The sequence below is a fragment of the Ovis canadensis genome, chromosome 7 (assembly GCF_042477335.2).
Source record: "Ovis canadensis isolate MfBH-ARS-UI-01 breed Bighorn chromosome 7, ARS-UI_OviCan_v2, whole genome shotgun sequence".
Taxonomy (NCBI): Eukaryota; Metazoa; Chordata; class Mammalia; order Artiodactyla; family Bovidae; genus Ovis; species Ovis canadensis.
In genome coordinates, this window is record NC_091251.1 from 97,294,347 (window position 1) to 97,315,278 (window position 20,932).

General features: G+C 43.4%; 1 protein-coding gene across 5 annotated transcripts in view; it reads left to right on the top strand.

The window, feature by feature from the left end:
• Window positions 1–4,012: 4,012 nt before the first annotated feature.
• Window positions 4,013–20,932, top strand: part of LOC138443917 (choline/ethanolamine transporter FLVCR2-like) — a 34,491-nt gene continuing 17,571 nt past the window's right edge. For 2 of the 5 annotated variants that reach the window (XR_011258363.1, XM_069597125.1), the window contains exons 1-3: window positions 4,045–4,854; window positions 12,429–12,570; window positions 15,186–15,326. Coding sequence is in view for 3 of the 5 variants with exons in the window: in XM_069597125.1 (XP_069453226.1) it covers window positions 4,270–4,854; window positions 12,429–12,570; window positions 15,186–15,326 (868 nt within the window). In the remaining 2 variants the exon portion in view is untranslated. Of the gene's footprint in view, window positions 4,855–12,428; window positions 12,571–15,185; window positions 15,327–20,932 lie in introns of all 5 variants that reach the window. The other 3 variants (XR_011258364.1, XM_069597126.1, XM_069597124.1) reach the window with 2 other exon arrangements.

Sequence of the window (20,932 nt, forward strand, 5' to 3'; positions counted from 1 at the left end):
TCAAGGATTCAGCTCTGCTCACCCCGCCCTCATCTCCACCACATGCATGTACCCACTTCCTGTTCCCCCATCCTCCCGATACACTTGTCAAATTTGATCGTTTCAAGTTCAGTGTTCATATTATTATGATTGTGCTCACGTTGCTCACAGCTGAGTCTCTTAAGGTAATCATGACTTTGTTCCCTTTTCCTCCATAGCTTTTCATATTTCACTGGAATTTAAGATTGCCTCCCCTCCCCATTTATTTAGTTATATTTGTGGTACTGATCACGAGTCCCATCCCTAATTCTCTCCCAGTCTGTAACCTCTTTCAATTTTCTAAAACACAGTCTTCTCAGGGTCATCTTGACCAATCTTTCCTAGAGTCTTTGATCGGCTTCAGTCTGAACAGGCGGTTTCTCGGCCTGGCCCATAGCTGTCCCCTTGGATGTTCCTTTGCTGTTGTCTTGGTGAGTCCCCTTTCCTTTCCTGGGGTTGGCGCCCTGGCTTCTTCGATCTTACATCTTACTCCCTCTTGGTTTCCTCCCTCATTTTGGTGAAGCACATCCTTTAGCAGCTTCTTGAGAGGAGAAGGAAGTGCCTTTAAAAAACTTTACACGTGTGAGAGTGTTTGATTCTTTTCTAGTACTTTTTTTCCCCTTTGGTGGTCTCCGTGTAGGATTCTAGGCAGGAAATGGTTCTCCTTCAGAAAACATTGTTCTACTGACCTCCAGGTTCCAGGCTTGACGACACCCTGATGACACTCTGCACCTGTTTTCTTGAAAATGTTTTAAGAACCTGTTTTCTCTCTGTGTAAACTGATCGGCTCTCCTCTTCACTCCAGTTTTCAAAATTCCTTAGTGACAAGAAATTCAGCCCACTCTACACACAGATATTGAGACAGGCACGTGCAGTGGGGCTTCCCTCACTCAGGGTCCCTGGCTGAACAGAGACATGCAGCAGAGCTTCCCGCTGGAATACCCAGGAAGCGCGGAAGCTGAGGCAGACAGGGTGTCATGAGTGCAGTATTGCACATGGAAATGACATGCAGGATGCGTAAGGGCAACATGTATACAAATTCCACGTGTCAGTACTTTTTAAGGGGGATTCACCGAGGGCCTCAACCTGATTCGTTAGCTATTTAGCTGCCCATGCCCTTCACATCCTCCATGCTGTCACTCTACAGCCCCCGTGGAGGTGGTGGTAAGCGATCCAAAAGGGTGCCACACCCCCTGACCTTGGGACTGCTGGAAACCACTGCATGTACAGCCCAGGTTGCGGTGGGGAGCAGCCCTTGGGGTTCGAGGCCTTTGTTTGGTGCTGTGGGAGGTGGGAGAGAGAAAACTGAGGCACTGCCCACCCCCACATGTGTTTTTTGGGGTGGAGGGATTGAGGATGGCCTACCTCCCTCAATATCCCCAGCCAAATGGTGTGTTCCTGTCTCATCTCTATCTGTTTTGACCATTAAGTCCAGCCCATCTTTGCCTTTGACATGTAACCAAAGGAAAACTAAGGAAAAACAAAAACAAAACAAAAAAAAACAACCACCACCTTTGGACTTCAGGATCAGTCCTAACGCCAGTGGTAGTGTTGTCCTCCAAGGGGCAGACTTTCTAACCTTTCTGCGCGGAACCAGGAAGACTTGAACTCAAAATCAGGGGTTCTCTCTAGCTCCCTGGGGGAGTCAATTGGAATAGAACCAGGAACCAGAGTCAGAGGGTGACTTTAAGAAAGCAGACACTAAAATGTACTTCTCCTTCAGCTTCAGCGTATACCATTTGATGTCTACAGACAGAATATACTGATGAATAGAACATGTAGTAAGCTGCTCAATGAATGTTTCTTCCCTGAATACAAAATATTTCTCTCAATGTAAAATCCACCCCACGTTTGTATACCTTTCCTCCCCCTGGTGGGAATCAGCCAAGAGACAGTACTACAGTACTTGGTGGCTGTCAGAATATTGTTTTTGAAAACAATTGACACATTATCTTAATTATTAACAATTCTCACAGCAACCCTATGACACATGTAGTTTAATCTTCATTTCACACATTCATAAACTGAAGACTAAAGAGGTAAAATAACCTGCCCAGGATCCCAAAGCCCCTAATATAGAACACCCTGAGTACACTAAGTCCAAGGCTCACAGTAGACCTGACTCCCTCCACACACAAGGCAACCCCAAATACCACTTGAATCCCAGGTTAGATACTTGGGAATTGTCACTAAACTCAAGCATTGCCCCAGAGAAGCACATGGGAGAGACTCGTGGAAAGGGACCCAGGAAAGTGGTCTGCTTGTTCTGATGCCAGTCAGCTGTGGGGCTCTGATAACACCCTCTGACTCTCTGGGCCTCAGTTTCCAGATCTGTAAAATGAAGTTAAGAATGTATCTGCAGAGTTTTAGGAGAGAACCATGATAACCTAGGGAAAGAAACAGTGAAGCCTCTCAGAGAGCTTCCCGAGAGTGGAAGTTCCATGCTCCCTGGAGAAGATCGGGAAAACTTAGGAATTTTGAGACAGAAGATGGGAAATTAATGGAAAAGTCCTTAGATGGGTATGAGTTCCCTCTTCAGACACTCTACTATACTCCAAGACTTCATGATTTCTACCGAAAAATTGGATGCCTTCAAGCAGTGTTCCCGCTCCTGGAAACCAGTGGCTCTCGAACCACAAGGGTGGTCAAACCTGGCTGCAACTTTAAACATGCCAGCTGGATCCACTCTCAGAGACCTGCTCTGGAGTGTGGCAGAGGCTTTGGGAATGTGGAGTTCCCTATGTGATTTTAATGGGCAGAACAAGTCTAGAACCACATCCGCAGAGCCTTAAATTCTTCCTTTGCTGTGAAAGTTAAAGAACACAACAAGAAAGCCCAGCACCCAGTGGCACTTGAACTTTAATATGCAAGCAAACGAATCACCTAGAGGTCTTTTAAAATGCAGCGCTGATTCAGGAGGTTGGGGTGAAGCTGGGCTTCTGCCTTTGTAATAAACCCAAGGCGATGCCAACACGGCTCTCCCCAGACTGTGCCTGAATAGCTGGCATGTATCATGAACGGATACACACTTGCAGGAGAATTATGCCTCCTTACATCAGCTGAGACCTCAAGTGAGAAGTGACTTCCCTTCTTCGTGTCTCAGGTTTCGAATCTAAAAAACGCACACTAGTGATAGCACTTCCATCACAGAATTCTTGTGATGCTTACATGAGCGAGTATAGTACACAGATTTAGCACAATAGAAACATTTGTGTGTTTTTCATTGTTAGGATACCTGACACTCCTGGAATGCTTACTACCTGCCAGGAATTTTCCAAGTGCTTTCAAATCTTAACCCACTCAAGCCTCCAAACAATACTGTGAGGTAGGTACCATTATCTCATCATCCCTGCTTCACAGATTTTCCAAAAAACTGAGACATGGAGATGTGGAGAATCTTAATTTACAGAACACACCTAGGGGCAGCTGGGCTGGTGTTTGAAACCAGGGAGGATCTGGCCTCTAATCTCTCCTCAGGGCTGAAATAAATGACTGTTCCAGGCTTTGGCTTGAGGGTTTACCTCCTGGGACGGGCTGCAGACCAGCAGGGGGGCAGTCTAGGGCTACCTGGCTGCAGAGCCCACTTAACAGTGTGTGCTGGGCTAGGCAGTTCACTCAACTGACACTGGGTCTTCAGCATCTCAGAACTCCCCTCTCCCCTCCACTCAGGTCCCCGCGTGTAGAAGGCCACTGGGAATCCAAAGGAAAGAAGAACCCTGCCAATCAGCTGCAACTCTGAGTTCCCTAACAAAAGACCAGGTCTGGGGGGAAAGCAAATAGGAGACAAGTTTTCTATAACTCACTTTATCCCAAGAGCACAACCAGCCTGGGAAATCTATAAATTTCTCTTTATATTGAAAGTCTAGCAAAAAGGGTTGGGAATTAGGGTGGGGGAGTGAGGTGGAGCCAGGCCCCAATGCCTGCCCCAGAGCTATCAGAGTCCTGCAAAATTCTTGTGCAAGCAGATAACTGTTTTTTATGGGCTGAACTGGCCAGAAAGCCTTGGTAGGTTGCCAGGACTGGCTCGAGGCATTTTCCACCAGCCGAGGGCCTAGCAGTCCGGGACAGAGGACATAAAGGCCGAGTGGGAGCAGTAACTGGGAGGGGAGCACAGGGAGCCCCACTCTAGGCTCTTCAGTCAGCTCAGGCCTCCCTTTATTCTGGGACTCTGGGACAGGTGGGTAAGTGGCCTGAGGGCTTCAGACAACCAGTCAAAGCACTGTCTCTTAAGACTGCTGGAGTCCCTAGCACATGCTCAGGGCTCCGGTAGAGGTTGGAGTCATGGAGGATGAAGATCCCAACCAACAGGAGCATGATGGCACCCCTTCTCAGATGTCCCCACTCGAGGCAGAAGCCCATGGCTACACCCTGTTTAGAGTCTCGGACAGAGAGTTCATGATCAAGGTGAGCAAGCGCCGGTGGGCGGTGGTCCTGGTGTTCAGCTGCTACTCCATGTGCAACGCCTTCCAGTGGATCCAGTATGCCGCCATCAATAACATCTTCATGAACTTCTACGGGGTCAGTTCCTTTGCCATCGACTGGCTGTCCATGTGCTACATGCTGGTCTACATCCCTCTGCTCCTGCCAGTGGCCTGGCTCTCGGAAAAGTTCAGCCTGCGAACCATTGCCCTCACTGGCTCCGCTCTCAACTGCCTGGGGGCCTGGGTGAAGCTGGGCAGCCTGCAGCCACATCTCTTCCCAGTCACCATGCTGGGCCAGGTCATCTGCTCTGTGGCCCAGGTCTTCATCCTGGGTATGCCCTCCCCCATTGCTTCCGTCTGGTTCGGAGATGATGAGGTGTCAACAGCCTGCTCCATAGCTGTCCTTGGCAATCAGGTGGGTGGAGGAGTGGGTGTTCACTGGGGACTGAGTGTTCATTGTACCGAACAGCCTCACTGTGTGAAAGCTGTGTTTGCTGACTGCAACAGTGTTTGCGACCCTAGGTGAAGTGTGGATGAGTCTGATTAAATGTGGCTGAGTGACTGTGTGAGAAAAGTGGGGAGACAGAAGGATGGGCCTTTCCTGTCACCCACGGTATCTCCTCTGCAGGCAGAAAGCCTGCTGTTGCCGTCTTTATGATCTCATTCCTCAGCTTACTTCACCAGCTTGAGCCTGTGAATTCTGTGCTGCTGTTCTTTCTTGGGGAGCAGTCCCTGCATGTCAGACTATTCTGTGTCTTAGAGTTTGGCAGATGTTTTTTGCCCATCCAACCAGCTTTCCCCAAGCGCAGTATCTCCCATATCCCGTGGAAAGCAGTCGGGGCCCTGCTGGCCCCGGTGTTGCTCTCACCTTCCTTATACACAGCTGAGGCCAGGACAATGGGAGCAGAGCTTGGGGCCCACCTCCTTCCCTGGAGGTTAGAGTTGAGTGCAGGGGGATGGAGTAGGACTGTTGCTCTGATTTCTAAGACCTACAAACCATGAAAGTCCTGGAAAGCCTTTGTTTTTCCTTCATTCTGAAAGGAGAATCTTAAATTCTTTGCATCTCTGTGAGTTTATGGGCCAGAAAGGTGGGCATGTTATGAACCTGATTTTTTAAATTGTGTTGAAATAGACACATTTATAATTTTACCCAGTCATACGTGTACACAATTCAATGGCATTAGTTTCACAAGGTTGTATAAGAATTACCAATATATGTACCCAAAACTGTTTTTCTTCATCCCCAACAACTCTGTACCGGTTAAATAACAACCTGTCCTTTCCCCCTCCTCCTGCCTCTAGTAAGCTCTTCTACTTTCTATGAATTTGTCTGTTCTAGATAATGCATATAACTAAAATCAAGTAATATTTGTCTTTTGAGTCTAGCTTACAAACTCTTTTTTCATGTGCTGATAAAACTCAAAAATTTACTATAATTACTGTTATTTTAAATGTTTGAAATTGTGGGTTATATAAGACTTCTAGGATGAGACTTCTAGGGAAGGTAAAGAGGAACTGAATGCCAGTTCTGGTTTCTCCTTCATGCAAAGTGCTCACCAAAGATACAGGCAGGTGGGTGAGTTCAGAGGCTGGCCACTCCAGGAAGGAAACTAGACCAGTGCTCCCTCAAGTGGTGCCCATTTACCTCACCTGTGGGTCCAGGACAGACTACAGATGCCTGGGCCCTCACCTGGACTTCCGAATCAGATCCTCTAGGGAAGAGGCCAGGCACCTGTGTTTCCACCTGGCTTCCCAGGCGAGGTTTGTTATCAGACGTGAACTCACCAGGAGAGAGGGGCCCGGTGCCCTGGGGAGGCGCCCTCCTGCCTGGAGCCGGCTTCCTGTAAGGTCTGGCTTGTCTTTGCTGCTGTAGGTGGGTCCAGTTCCCAGGTGGAGGAGCTGGGATCTCAGTCACTCTCCAGAGTGAGATGGGAGGGTGGGCTTGGGTGGGGCTCATAATTCTGATTCACTTGAGGTTCTGAAAATATCCTGGAACCCTGGGGAGTGTGGGGCAGGGTGGTAGAGGCCCTGCAGGCCTGTGAGGTGAAACCACAGCAGAAGCTTCTAATCCTGTTTCTTTGACCTGCAGCTCAGTGCACTGCAGGGGAGGAGGCTCTGGTAGCCTGGCCTGACTTCTGTCTTGGCCATCTTGCCTTGGCAGGCATTCCTGAGGGCCTGACAATTCTATGGAATCAAGTCTACATCTTCAGTTTCCTTGACCTTCCCACCCAGCCTGTCCCTTAGTAGATTGTGGACCAGGAAGCTCCACACCCTTGTCCCTCCCACAGATACATGAAACAAACTAGAAAGTGGCTAAAATAGCTTTCTTATAGGAGTTTTTCAAAGTCAGCAACCCAACATATGCCCAACCAGGAAAAAGCCACATTCAAAATAATAGAAAACTTGATGGAGGTTTGCTCACCCTTGCCCTCCCCTCTCCCCGATCCTGTGTCTTCCAACACCCCATTCCTTTCTGCAAACCTGACACAGCAGAGCACACCAAATTTATGTTTTACCTAATGGTACTTAAAAATATTTTTTTTTATAGGAGTATAGTTGATTTGCAATGTTGTGTTAGCCCCAGGTGTACAGCAAAGTGAATCCATTATCAATATACATATATCTACCCTTTAAAAATTATTTTCCAAAATAAGCCATTATAGAGTATTGAGTAAAGTTTTATACAGTAAGTGTTATGAGTTCAGTTCAGTTCAGTCGCTCAGTCGTATCCGACTCTTTGTGACCCCATGAACCGCAGCACGCCAGGCCTCCCTGTCCATCACCAACTCCCAGAGTTTACCAAACTCAAGTCCATCGAGTCGGTGATGCCATCCAACCATCTCATCCTCTGTTGTCCCCTTCTCCTCCCACCCTCAATCTTTCCCAGCATCAGGGTCTTTTCAAATGAGTCAGCTCTTTGCATCATGTGGCCAAAGTATTGGAGTTTCAGCTTCAACATCAGTCCTTCCAGTGGACACCCAGGAATGATCTCCTTTAAGATGGACTGATTGGATCTTCTTGCAGTCCTAGGGACTCTCAAGAGTCTTCTCCAATACCACAGTTCAAAAGCAACAATTCTTCTGTGCTCAGCTTTCTTTATAATCCAACTCTCACATCCATACATGACTACTGGAAAAACCATAGCCTTGACTAGACAGACCTTTGTTAACAAAGTAATGTCTCTGCTTTCTAATATGCTGTCTACATTGGTCATAACGTTCCTTCCAAGGAGTAAGCATCTTTCTTTTAATTTCATGGCTGCAATCGCCATCTGCAGTGATTTTGGAGCCCCCCAAAATAAAGTCAGCCACTGTTTCCCCATCTATTTGCTATGATGTGATGGGACCAGATGCCATGATCTTCATTTTCTGAATGTTGGTTGAGCTTTAAGCCAACTTTTTCACTCTCCTCAAGAGGCTTTTTAGTTCTTCTTCACTTTCTACCACAAGGGTGGTTTCATCTGCATATCTGAGGTTATTAATATTTCTCCCAGTAATCTTAATTCCAGCTTGTGCTTCCTCCAGCCCAGCGTTTCTCATGATGTACTCTACATATTAGTTAAACAAGCAGGGTGACAATATACAGCCTTGACGTACTCCTTTTTCTATTTGGAACCAGTCTATTGTTCTATGTCCAGTTCTAACTGTTGCTTCCGGACCTGCATACAGGTTTCTCAAGAGGCAAGTCAGGTGGTCTAGTATTCCCATCTCTTAGTGTTATTGTAGGTCCTTATTAGCAATCTATTTTATATATAATGGTATATATATGTTAATCACAATCTCTCAATTTATCCCTCCACACCCCTTCCTTATGTCCTGGTGATCATAAATTTGTTTTCTACACCTGTAACTCTCTTTCTGTTTTGTAAATAAGTTCATTTTTTACTCTTTTTGTAGATTCCACATATTGTTGTTGTTTAGCCTCTAAGTCATGTCTGACTCTTTGTGACCTCATGGACTTCAGCATGCCAGCCTCCTCTGATCTCCATTATCTCCCAAAGTTTGCTCAAATTCATGTCCGTTGAGATGGTGATACTATCAAACCATCTCATCCTCTGCCACCGTCTTCTGCTTTTGCCTTCTATCTTTCCCAGCGTCAGGATCTTTTTAATGAGTTGGTTCTTCCAGTCAGGTGGTCAAAGTATTGGATCTTTGGCTTCAGCATTGTCCTTTCAATGAATATTCAGGACTGATTTCCTTTAGGATTGACTGGTTTAATCTCCTTGCTGTCCAAGGGACTCTTAAGAGTTTTCTTCAACACCACAATTTGAAAACGTCAATTCTTTGGTGCTCAGCCTTCTTTCTGGTCCAAATCTCACATCTGTACATGACTACTGTAAAAAACACAGTTTGAAAATATGGATCTTTGTTGGTAAAATGATGTCTCTGCTTTTTAATACACCATCTAGGTTTGTCAGAGCTTTTTTTTTTTTTCAAGGAGCAAGCATCTTTTAATTTCATGGCTGCAATCAGAGTATGCAGTGGTTTTGGAGCCCAAGAAAAAGAAAATCTGTCACTGCTTCTACTTTTTCCCCTTCTGTTTGTCATGAATTGATGAGACCAGATGAAATGATCTTAGGGTTTTTTTTAAATTTATTTATTTTAATTGGAGGCTAATTACTTTACAATATTGTATTGGTTCTGCCACACATCAACATGAATTCGCCACGGGCGTACACATGTTCCCCATCCTGAACCCCCCTCCCACCTCCCTCCCCATAACATCCCTCCAGGGCATCCAGCCCCAAGGATCCTGTATCGAACCTGGACTGGCAATTTGTTTTATATATGATATTATACATGTTTCCATGCCATTCCCCCAAATCATCCCACCCTCTCCCTCTCCCACAGAGTCCAAAAGACTGTTCTATACATCTGTGTCTCTTTTGCTGTCTCACATACAGGGTTATTGTTACCATCATTCTAAATTCCATATATACGCGTTAGTATACTATATTGGTGTTTTTCTTTCTAGCTTACTTCACTCTGTATAATCGGCTCCAGTTTCATCCACCTCATTAGAACTGATTCAGATGTATTCTTTTTAATGGCTGAGTAATACTCCATTGTGTATATATACCACAGCTTTCTTATCCATTCATCTGCTGATGGACATCTAGGTTGCTTCCATGTGCTGGCTATTATAAACAATGCTGCGATGAACATTGGGGTACATGTGTCTCTTTCAATTCTCATTTCCTCAGTGTGTATGCCCAGCAGTGGGATTGCTGGGTCATAAGGCAGTTCTATTTCCAGTTTTTTAAGGAATCTCCACACTGTTCTCAAAAGTGGCTGTACTAGTTTGCATTCCCACCAACAGTGTAAGAGGGTTCCGTTTACTCCACACCCTCTCCAGCAATTATTGCTTGTAGACTTTTGGATCGCAGCCATTCTGACTGGTATGAATTGGTACCTTGTTGTGGTTTTGATTTGTATTTCTCTGATAACGAGTGATGTTGAGCATCTTTTCATGTGTTTGTTAGCCATCTGTGTGTCTTCTTTGGAGAAATGTCTATTTAGTTCTTTGGCCCATTTTTTGATTGGGTCATTTATTTTTCTGGAATTGAGCTGCAGGAGTTGCTTGTATATTTTTGAGATTAGTTGTTTGTCAGTTGCTTCATTTGCTATTATTTTCTCTCATTTAGAAGGCTGTCTTTTCACCTTGCTTATAGTTTCCTTTGTTGTGCAGAAGCTTTTAATTTTAATTAGGTCCCATTTGTTTATTTTTGCTTTTATTTCCAGTATTCTGGGAGGTGGGTCATAGAGGATCCTGCTGTGAGGTATGTTGGAGAGTGTTTTGCCTATATTCTCCTCTAGGAGTTTTATAGTTTCTGGTCTTACGTTTAGATCTTTAATCCATTTTGAGTTTATTTTTGTGTATGGTGTTAGAAAGTGTTCTAGTTTCATTCTTTTACAAGTGGTTGACCAGTTTTCCCAGCACCACTTGTTAAAGAAATTGTCTTTTCTCCATTGTATATTCTTGCCTCCTTTGTCAAAGACAGGGTGTCCATAGGTGCATGGATTTATCTCTGAGCTTTCTATTTTGTTCCATTGATCTATATTTCTGTCTTTGTGCCAGTACCATACTGTCTTGATGACTTTGCTTTGTAGTAGAGCCTGAAGTCAGGCAGGTTGATTCCTCCAGTTCCATTCTTCTTTCTCAAGATTGCTTTGGCTATTCGAGGTTTTTTTGTATTTCCATACAAATTTTGAAATTATTTGTTTTAGCTCTGTGAAAAATACCGTTGGTAGCTTGATAGGGAGTGCATTGAATCTGTAGATTGCTTTGGGTAGTATACTCATTTTCACTATACTGATTCTTCTGATCCATGAGCATGGTATATTTCTCCATCTATTAGTGTCCTCTTTGATTTCTTTCACCAGCGTTTTATAGTTTTCTATATATAGGTCTTTAGTTTCTTTAGGTAGATATATTCCTAGTATTTTATTTCTTTTTGTTGCAATGGTGAATGAAATTGTTTCCTTAATTTCTCTTTCTATTTTCTCATTATTGGTGTATAGGAATGCAAGGGATTTCTGTGTGTTGATTTTATATCCTGCAACTTTACTATATTCATTGATTAGCTCTAGTAATTTTCTGGTGGAGTCTTTAGGGTTTTTTATGTAGAGGATCATGTCATCTGCAAACAGTGAGAGTTTTACTTCTTCTTTTCCAATTTGGATTCCTTTTATTTCTTTTTCTGCTCTGATTGCTATGGCCAAAACTTCCAAAACTATGTTGAATAGTAGTGATGAAAGTGGGCATCTTAGTTTTTTGAATGTTGAGTATCAAGCCAGCTTTTTCATTCTCCACTTTCACCATCATAAAGAGATTTTTAGTAGTTCCTCTTCACTTTCTGCCATTAGAATGGCATCATCTGCATATCTGAGGTTGTTGCTATTTCTCCCAGCATTCTTGATTCCAGCTTGTGATTCATCCAACTCAGCATTTCACATGATGAAATCTGCATATGGGTTTCCCAGGTGACTCAGTAGTAAAGAATCTGCCTGCAATGCAGGAGACATGGGTTCGATCCATGGGATGTAAAGTTCCCCTGGAGAAGGAAATGGCAACCCACTCCAGTATTCTTGCCTGGAGAATCCCATGGAGAGAAGAGACTGACAGGCTACAGTCCAGGGTGTTGCAAAGAGTTGGACAAGACTTAGCAACTAAACAACAGCAACTCTGCATATAAGTTAAATAAGCAGGGATACTGCTTTGTCATACTACTTTCCCAATTTTGAGCCAGTCAGTTGTTCTCTGTAATGACCTAACTGTTGGATTCTTGACCCAGATACAGAATTCTCAGGAGACAGGTAAAGTGGTCTGGTACTCCTATCTGTTTAAGAATTTTCCACAGTTTGTTGCGATCCACACAGTCAAAGGTTTTCATATAGTCAATGAAGCAAAAGAAGATTTTTTTTCTGAAACTCCCATGTTTTCTGCCTGATCCAATGAATGTTGACAATGTGATGTCTGAATCCTCTGCCTCTTCGAAACCCAGCTTGTACATCTGGAAGTTCTTGGTTCTTGTACTGCTGAGCCTAGCTTGAAGGATTTTGAGCATTCCACATTTAAGAGATATCATAATGATATTTGTTTTTCTCTGTCTAACTTATTTCACTCAGTATGAGAATCTCTAGGTCCATCAGTGTTGCTGCAAATGGCATGATTTCATTCTACCTTAGAGATGGGAGTATAGGAACATTGTTCAGTAGTTTGCAGCTAGAGAAGGGCCAGCTTGCATTGAGAACTCCAACTATAATTTTTTCAATAGGATTGATACTGAGGGCTGTCATAAATGTACGTGAGTTGAATTGTGAAGCAAAAGAAAGATCTCTGCAGTGTCTTAAGAGGGAAAACAATCCCTGTTGGTGTTCTAAGAAAGAACGAAAGTTGGGGATTATGATTCTTATTAGGAGTGTGTTAAGTGTGTACTGTCACCTCTTGGACACTTATACTACTCTTGATTCTCTCTGTCTTCTATAGCTTGGAAATGCCCTTGGGTTCTTGGTCCCTGCTGTCTCAGTACCCAACATCTACAACCCTGATGAGCTTGCCTACCACATCAGCATCATGTTCTACATAACAGCAGGTGTGGCCACCCTGCTTTTCATCCTTGTCATCATCGGTAAGGTCATTAGCAGATTTAAGGGGTCGGTGGGGACGGAGGGGGGTCCTGCTGACTTGGGTGAGGACCTCCTTATGAACATGACCCTAGAACACCATTCTAGGTATCATGTATTCTATAAAATGTATCTACAGAAACTGGAGGCTGGGCTTCTAATGGTCTTCAAGCCTTATAGCCCGAGTAGTTGCTGCTCATACAGTGCTAGCCGGCCCTGTGTACTCTGTTAGCTGCTCAGTAAAGTTTAGCTGTAACTCACCAGTTTCCTAGTGTGACCTCATCAGAATTAATGGGCAGCCTGCTGATTTCCTTGGTGAAACCCTGTGAGCATTTATGATGTCACAGGTCCTATGCTGAGTGTGCCTGATCTCACTGACTCTTCAAGTGCCCTATGGAGGGGGTACCACTATCAGTTCACTTAACTAAGAGGAAACTGATACCTGAGGAGAGTGATCTCTATTCAAGATCAGATAGTAAGTGGCAGAGATTGGATTCAAGCCTAAATTGTTTAACTCCATACCCTAAAGTTCTGGAACAAAACAGAATTGACCTACAAACACTAGTCCTCTCATACATTCACCTGAAAATACCTGGGGACCACATTTTTAAAATACTTTTTAAAAATGTATATAAGATAGGCTTATTATGGAAAAATCTAGAAAATACAAAAAAAGCATAAAGAAAAGGATCACCATTGTACCAGCTAATCCCAACCAGAAACCTCAAATAACTACTATTAATTTTATGTGAATATATATCTAAACATTGAGATATTTGGTTAATATGATTTATATCCTCTTTTATCATCTGAGTGATATCACACAGGCTGTGATAAATTCAGAAAGAGTGCAGTGAGTCATTTGTCTTTAAAGATTAACCAGCTGTCTCTTAATATCTGAAAATTCCACCACACACAAAGTTTTCCTTCCTTCCCACCGGCCTCACCTCCAGAGTCAAACAGTTTTATGATCAGGGACCTCATCCAGCTGTTCTCACTGTCATTCCCTCCCCGGGTCCAAGCTGAGGAGGGGCTGCCTGATGGCTTTTAAAAGCTCACAGGATCTCTTGGATGGAGTTCCTTGTTGTTCCTGGAAAGGTAGGAAGCTGTGAAGCTGTGGCTGAGAACAATGTCAGCCAGAACTGAAGTTTCAAACTGTAATGTACCTAGTTGTAAATCCTTGTGTTTGTAGCAAATGAGGGCCTTTGCAGTTGAGATCTGAAGGTAGGACATTTCTACAGTGTGACATTTTACTATTAATCACACAGAGTAGTTGAGTAAAAAGAACTGAAAAATCTTATCTGAATTGTGGTTTGCAGTTGGCAAGTCCCTGAGCAAACCCTGCCATTACAGATATTAAAAAACAAAACACTTCTTTCCTTGATTTCTTTCCACTAATAGAAAACGTGGGACCAATTTGTTAGCTCAGCTGGTCAAGAATCTGCCTGCAATGCAGGAAACCCTGGTTCAATTCCTGGGCTGGGAAGATCCCCTGGAGAAGGGATAGGCTACCCACTCCAGTATTTTTGCCTGGAGAATCCCCATGGACAGAGAAGCCTGGTGGGCTGTAGTCCAGGGGACTGCAAAGAGTCAGACATGACTAAGCACAGCACATACACAAAATAGAAAGGGAGGTGAACAGGCCAGATAATGGATGAGAGGTTCCCAAAGGTGGTAAGTTGTTCGAGACTATTTCCAGAGAAGGAAGAAGCAGGGCCCTGTAGTCTGGGCTGGAGGGTTGTTTGAGCAGGGGAATCATTTGATCTTCAAGAGATTAAACCTCATTTTCAGACCTTCCTCTAAATGGAGACAGTCTCCTGACCTTTCACAAGTGTTCTTATGGAGTCTGGGGGTAAAGATGGTGCCTCACCAATTTAAGCAGACAGCTGGTTAAACTGATCTGGCCCCCAGAGAACTGAACAGCAGTCAGTGCAGTGAAATGGACTGTACCAGCTGTACTGAAACTAGAACATAAGGAGAATGGTTTCCCCACTGTCCCTCCCCGGTCCTTCCTATCAGAGCCCCAGTCCTGCAGGAGTGTGTGTTAATCCTCTGGTTTCTCAGGAGGCAGATGTCTGATTCACACTCTGAGAAACTAGGGAGGGACTCAAGGTCTCTGCAATAGGAGCAGCCCCTATTCCCTTACTCAGGGAGTGTTTATTGGCAGCAGGTGCCAGGCTCTGTGCTCAGCATGGGCAGCCCAGCCCTTTCCCCGGGAGGTACTCTGGGGCTGAGTCCTCATCCGGGCCCACTAATCCCAGAGCCTCAGCTCTCACTTCCTTTCTGTCCACTGGTTACTATGGGATTTTTCAGTGCTCTGCCCTTTGGTATTGCCATTTATTACAGGACTCCTTTATCCTTGAGCACTGCCTGGAAAGTCCAATGATCGCAGCTGTCCAAAGGTCATTAAGAAAAAGTAATCAAAGGACCAGCCCTTCAGCCACAGGCAGTGAGATGCAGCTTCAAGAGAGGAGACTCTAGAGGGTTTAATCAAAGAATTAATATTTCCTTTTGAAGTCTGAGCCCCTTCTCAGATGAGGGAGTCAGGGCTTATCCATGTGGCAGCTCTGCAGGAGTAGGACCAGAGGACTTGCAATGATCTCTGTTTCTTTCCTTTCAGTGTTCAAAGAGAAGCCTAAACATCCCCCCAGCAGGGCCCAGTGCCTGAGTTATACCTTGGCGTCTACTGATGCTTCGTACTTAAGTTCCATCATCCAACTCTTCAAAAACTTCAGCTTTGTGCTGCTAGTCATCACCTATGGTATGATGCACATGTGTCCAGGGTGTACTGGAGCTGAGCATGTGAGACAAGAGACCTGAGGTTTCTGTGTATCTTACTGTTTCCAGATCCCGAATGTATATGTAAAGTCATCATTTAGGGTTAAGCAGAAGAGCCAGCTGTGCCACAGAGTCTTCCCTGTTCCTTTAAGTTTACCTAGGAAACCATTCCTTCCCCTGTCAAGTCACCTGGCAACATGCCTACTGACCCACCAAGTCTCATCCCAGTATGTCTGCTGTGAAGCAGTATTAGGTGACCGTTTATTGTGCTGTCCTTAGTACATCTTTGGAGAAGGAAATGGCAATCCACTCCAGTACTCTTGCCTGGAAAATTCCATGGATGGAGGAGCCTGGTGGGCTATACAGTCCATGGGGTCACAAAGAATCAGACAGGAAAAGTCATTTCCAGGCCTGTTTCCCCACAAACTAGGAACTCCCTGAGAGCAGGGATTTATGTTTATTTACCTATACATTTCCTCAGCAGTAGGAGAAATCATAGCCTGGAGTAGGTACTCCAACCTGACAGTTGTTAAATGGGTGACTGAATGAAGGTATGGAAGGATGTTTACATGAGTCTTACTATGTGAATCATTCCCCAACCAATCCTTCATCTGCTAACCTGGCTCCTTTTTTCACCTGAATGGAAATTAACATCAGGTATGGTAAGAAGCAGATGTGTCCAGGTGTGTACTTCAACTAGAAATGTGAAAGAGGAGACCTGATGTATCTGGATTTGGGGCATTTTTACAATAAAAAATTATTTTCCTGAAATTCAAGTCTAACTGGGTGTACTGCATTGTTGTTTTTACATTTTTTGTTTATTTGTTTGGCCACCCAGCATGTGGGATTTTAGTTCTTTGCCCAGGGATCAAACCCACATCCCTCTTACATTGGAAGGCAGATTTTAACCACTGGATCACCAGGGAAGTCCCTGTTGGGAGTTTTTAAGTCACTGTTTTAATTTCAGTACTTGCAATTGGTCTGTTCATATTTTCTACTTCTTCCTGGTGCAGTTTTAGAAGGTTGTGTCTTTCTAAGTGCCAGGGTCTAGAGAGAGATAAGGAAAGAATGTTGTAGATAAGAAAATAGAGGAGAGAAAGAGGCTGATATTCCTTGGTTTACATAGAAAGCCAATAAACCTCTGAGACAAGGAGTTTGCCCTGTTCGTGGAGGCCACAGGTGCCCTCCCGGTCTCCCGAGGGAGTGAAGATACAGAACGCCTTCCAGTTCAGGTCTTAGAAACCCAGGCAGATAAGTGAACGCAGGGAGTCTCCATGCTCTAAGGGATCAGCCTGAAAAAGAAAGTGAGAGAGAGAAAGAAAGATAGAAAAAAAGAAAAAACATGGGGTGACCAAGCTTCTTTGGTGAGTGAGGCCCAATTACTTTATTTTTCAAAAGGTACTTTTATACCTTGCCTTATACATAGAGGGAAATGAGAGATGCAAGGTCATACAGAGTCAGCCCAAACATTCTAGCAGTTTTGCCCTTATCAAGACCAGGATTTTTTCTGCATACCTTTCCCACAAATGATGTTGTGTACATTATCTTCTGGCCCTGGAAGCCTGTGAACGTTTTATGACCCTCTTTTGATAAAGTCTGCTCAACCAGAAAACTGATTTTCCCTCAAAATGGTTTTTCTTTATATTTTTAATCTATGTCAGCCTCAGAAAATGCTAAACAGAGTTACATTTTTCACAGAGTAAAGGTGCAGTGAGTTACAAGAAAGAACCAATTAGCTCAAAGATCTGATGTGGTTAAATTCAAGGCTACACTTTTTTTTTTTTTACATAAACTATGTTAACTAATGCACTCCCAGGTGTACAGTGGATAAGAGATATGGGAACTTAGCAACAAGCATTGGCTCAACAGTGAAATCTTACACCAGCACTACTCTAATAACTTTTAACTCTTTGAAAGGCTCTATGTTTTAGGCTTCCCATGCCTCTCACAGTTGGGAGGCTGCGAATAACCACATGCGTAGCTGCAAGAGTCTGGATAGACCTGCCAAGCAAGCTAGAATGCTAACAGAGGGGGTTTGATTTGAGACACTCCTTTTAAATGCAGGAGACTGTAAACTGGAGCTCTAAGTTAACTTTTTCCAGAGAAAGGTGGTCGGGGATAGCCCCTGTTAATGTCAGAAGAGTGAGTGAAAAGTATAATGCAGTAAGACAGGCAGATTCTGGTCTTTTGGGGGTAGATGCTTGAGAAAGTCCAAGGAGGACCCCTGAGGCCTGATTCCACCTTTGCATGTCAGGCCCCTTCCTCATGACCTTTGCCACGGGTGGGGTTCCCCATGCTGGCTCCGAGCACTAAGAATTTGTCCATTTCTTCAATGTTGTCCATTTATTGGCATATAGTTTTTTATAGTAGTCTCCTTATGAAACTTTGTATTTATGTGGTGTCAGTTATAACTTCTCTTTTATTTTTAATTTATGATTTTGTGTTCTTTCCCTTTTTTTGTGATGAATCTAGCTAAAGGTTTATCAATATTGCTTATCTTTTCAAAGAACCAGCTTATAAGTCCCTACTATTATTGTGTTACTGTTGATCTCTCCTTGTATGGCTGTTAGCATTTGCCTTATATATTTGGGTGCTTCTATGTTGAGTGTGTATACATATATATATATATATATACACACACACACACATATGTATAATTTTTATATATCCCTTGATCATTATGTAGTGTCCTTCTTTGTATCTTATAATATTCTTTATTTTAAAGTCTATTTTGTCTGATATGAGTATTGCTCTAGCTTTCTCTTGATTTCCATTTGCATGGAATATTTTTTATTTCATTCTGTCCCTTTCGGTCTCTGTGTGTTCCTAGATCTGAAGTGGGTTTCTTATAGACAGCATATATATGGGTCTTATTTTTGTATCCATTCAGTCAGTCTATGTCTTTTGGTTGGAGCACTTAATCTATTTACATTTAAGGTAATTAATGATGTGAATGTTCTTATTGCCATTTTGTAAATTGTTTAGGATTTGCTTTTGAAAGCCTTTTTTCTTCCCTTCCTCTTTTATTCTCTTCTCTTGTGATTGGGTGTCTATCTATAGTGATATGTTTGGGTTGCTGTTTTTGTTCTTGTGTATCTATTATAGGTTTTTGGTTTGTGGTTTTCATAGCTTTTGATATAGCAGTCTACATATATACAAGGTTGTTTTAAGTTGCTGATCTTCTGATTTCAAGTGCATTTCCAATATCCTGCATTTGTTCTCTCCTCATGATTGCTGGTTTTGATATCATGTGTGTGTGGATTATTTCCTACCTTTATGTTAGTCTTTTCGTACTGTTCGTGGGGTTCTCAAGGCAAGAATACTGAAGTGGTTTGCCATTCCCTTCTCCAGTGGACCGCATTCTGTCAAATAGCTGTGAAAAGAAGAGAGGTGAAAAACAAAGGAGAAAAGGAAAGATATAAGCATCATCCTTATGGCAGAAAGTGAAGAGGAGCTAAAAAGCCTCTTGATGAAAGTGAAAGAAGAGCGTGAAAAAGTTGGCTTAAAGCTCAACATTCAGAAAACGAAGATCATGGCATCCGGTCCCATCACTTCATGGGAAATAGACGGGGAAACAGTGAAAACAGTGTCAGACTTTATTTTTTGGGGCTCCAAAATCACCGCAGATGGTGACTTCAGCCATGAAATTAAAAGACACATACTCCTTGGAAGAAAAGTTATGACCAACCTAGATAGCATATTCAAAAGCAGGGACATTACTTTGCCAACAGATGTCCGTCTAGTCAAGGCCATGGTTTTTCCTGAGGTCATGTATGGATGTGAGTGTTGGACTGTGAAGAAGGCTGAGCACCAAAGAATTGATGCTTTTGAACTGTGGTGTTGGAGAAGACTCTTGAGAGTCCCTTGGACTGCAAAGAGATCCAACCAGTCCATTCTGAAGGAGATCAACCCTGGGATTTCTTTGGAGGGAATGATGCTGAAGCTGAAACTCCAGTACTTTGGCCATCTCATGGGAAGAGTTGACTCATTGGGAAAGACTCTGATGCTGGGAGGGATTGGGGGCAGGAGGAGAAAGGTATGACCGAGGATGAGATGGCTGGATGGCATCATGGACTTGATGGACGTGAGTCTGAGTGAACTCCGGGAGATGGTGATGAACAGGGAGGCCTGGCATGCTGCAATTCATGGGGTCGCAAAGAGTCGGACACGACTGAGCGACTGAACTGAAATAAACTGAACTGAACTGAAGGCAGAGTTCCAAAGAATAGCAAGGAGAGATAAGAAAGCCTTCTTCAGTGATCAATGCGAAGAAATAGAGGACAAGAACAGAGTGGGAAAGACTAGAGATCTCTTCAAGAAAATTAGAGATACCAGGGGAACGTTTCATGCAAAGATGGGCTCGATAAAGGACAGAAATAGTATGGACCTAACAGAAGCAGAAGATATTAAGAAGAGGTGGCAAGAATACACAGAAGAACTGTACAAAAAAGATCTTCATGACCCAGATAATCACGATGGTGTGATCACTAATCTAGAGCCAGACATCCTGGAATGTGAAGTCAAGTGGGCCTTAGAAAGCATCACTATGAACAAAGCAAGTGAAGGTGATGGAATTCCAGTTGAGCTGTTTCAAATCCTGAAAGATGATGCTGTGAAAGTGCTGCACTCAATATGCCAGCAAATTTGGAAAACTCAGCAGTGGCCACAGGACTGGAAAAGGTCAGTTTTCATTCCAATCCCAAAGAAAGGCAATGCCAAAGAATGCTCAAACTATCGCACAATTGCACTCATCTCACATGCTAGTAAAGTAATGCTCAAAATTCTCCAAGCCAGGCTTCAGCAATACATGAACCGTGAACGTCCTGATGTTCAAGCTGGTTATAGAAAAGGCAGAGAAACCAGAGATCAAATTGCCAACATCTGCTGGATCATCGAAAAAGCAAGAGAGTTCCAGAAAAATATCTATTTCTGCTTGATTGACTATGCCAAAGCCTTTGACTGTGTGGATCACAATAAACTGTGGAAAATTCTGAAAGAGATGGGAATACCAGACCACCTAACATGCCTCTTGAGAAACCTATATGTGGGTCAGGAAGCAACAGTTAGAACTGGACATGGAACAACAGACTGGTTTCAAATAGGAAAAGGAGTATGTCAAGGCTGTATATTGTCACCCTGCTTATTTAACTTCTATGCAGAGTACATCATGAGAAACGCTGGGCTGGAAGAAACACAAGCTGGAATCAAGATTGCCAGGAGAAATATCAATCACCTCAGATATGCAGATGACACCACCCTTATGACAGAAAGTGAAGAGGAACTAAAAAGCCTCTTGATGAAAGTGAAAAGAGAGTGAAAAAGTTGGCTTAAAGCTCAACATTCAGAAAATGAAGATCATGGCATCTGGTCCCATCACTTCATGGGAAATAGATGGGGAAACAGTGGAAACAGTGTCAGACTCTATTTGTTTGGGCTCCAAAATCACTGCAGATGGTGACTGCAGCCATGAAATTAAAAGACACTTACTCCTTGGAAGAAAAGTTATGACCAACCTAGATAGTATATTCAAAAGCAGAGACATTACTTTGCTGACTAAGGTCCGTCTTGGTTTTTCCTATGGTCATGTAT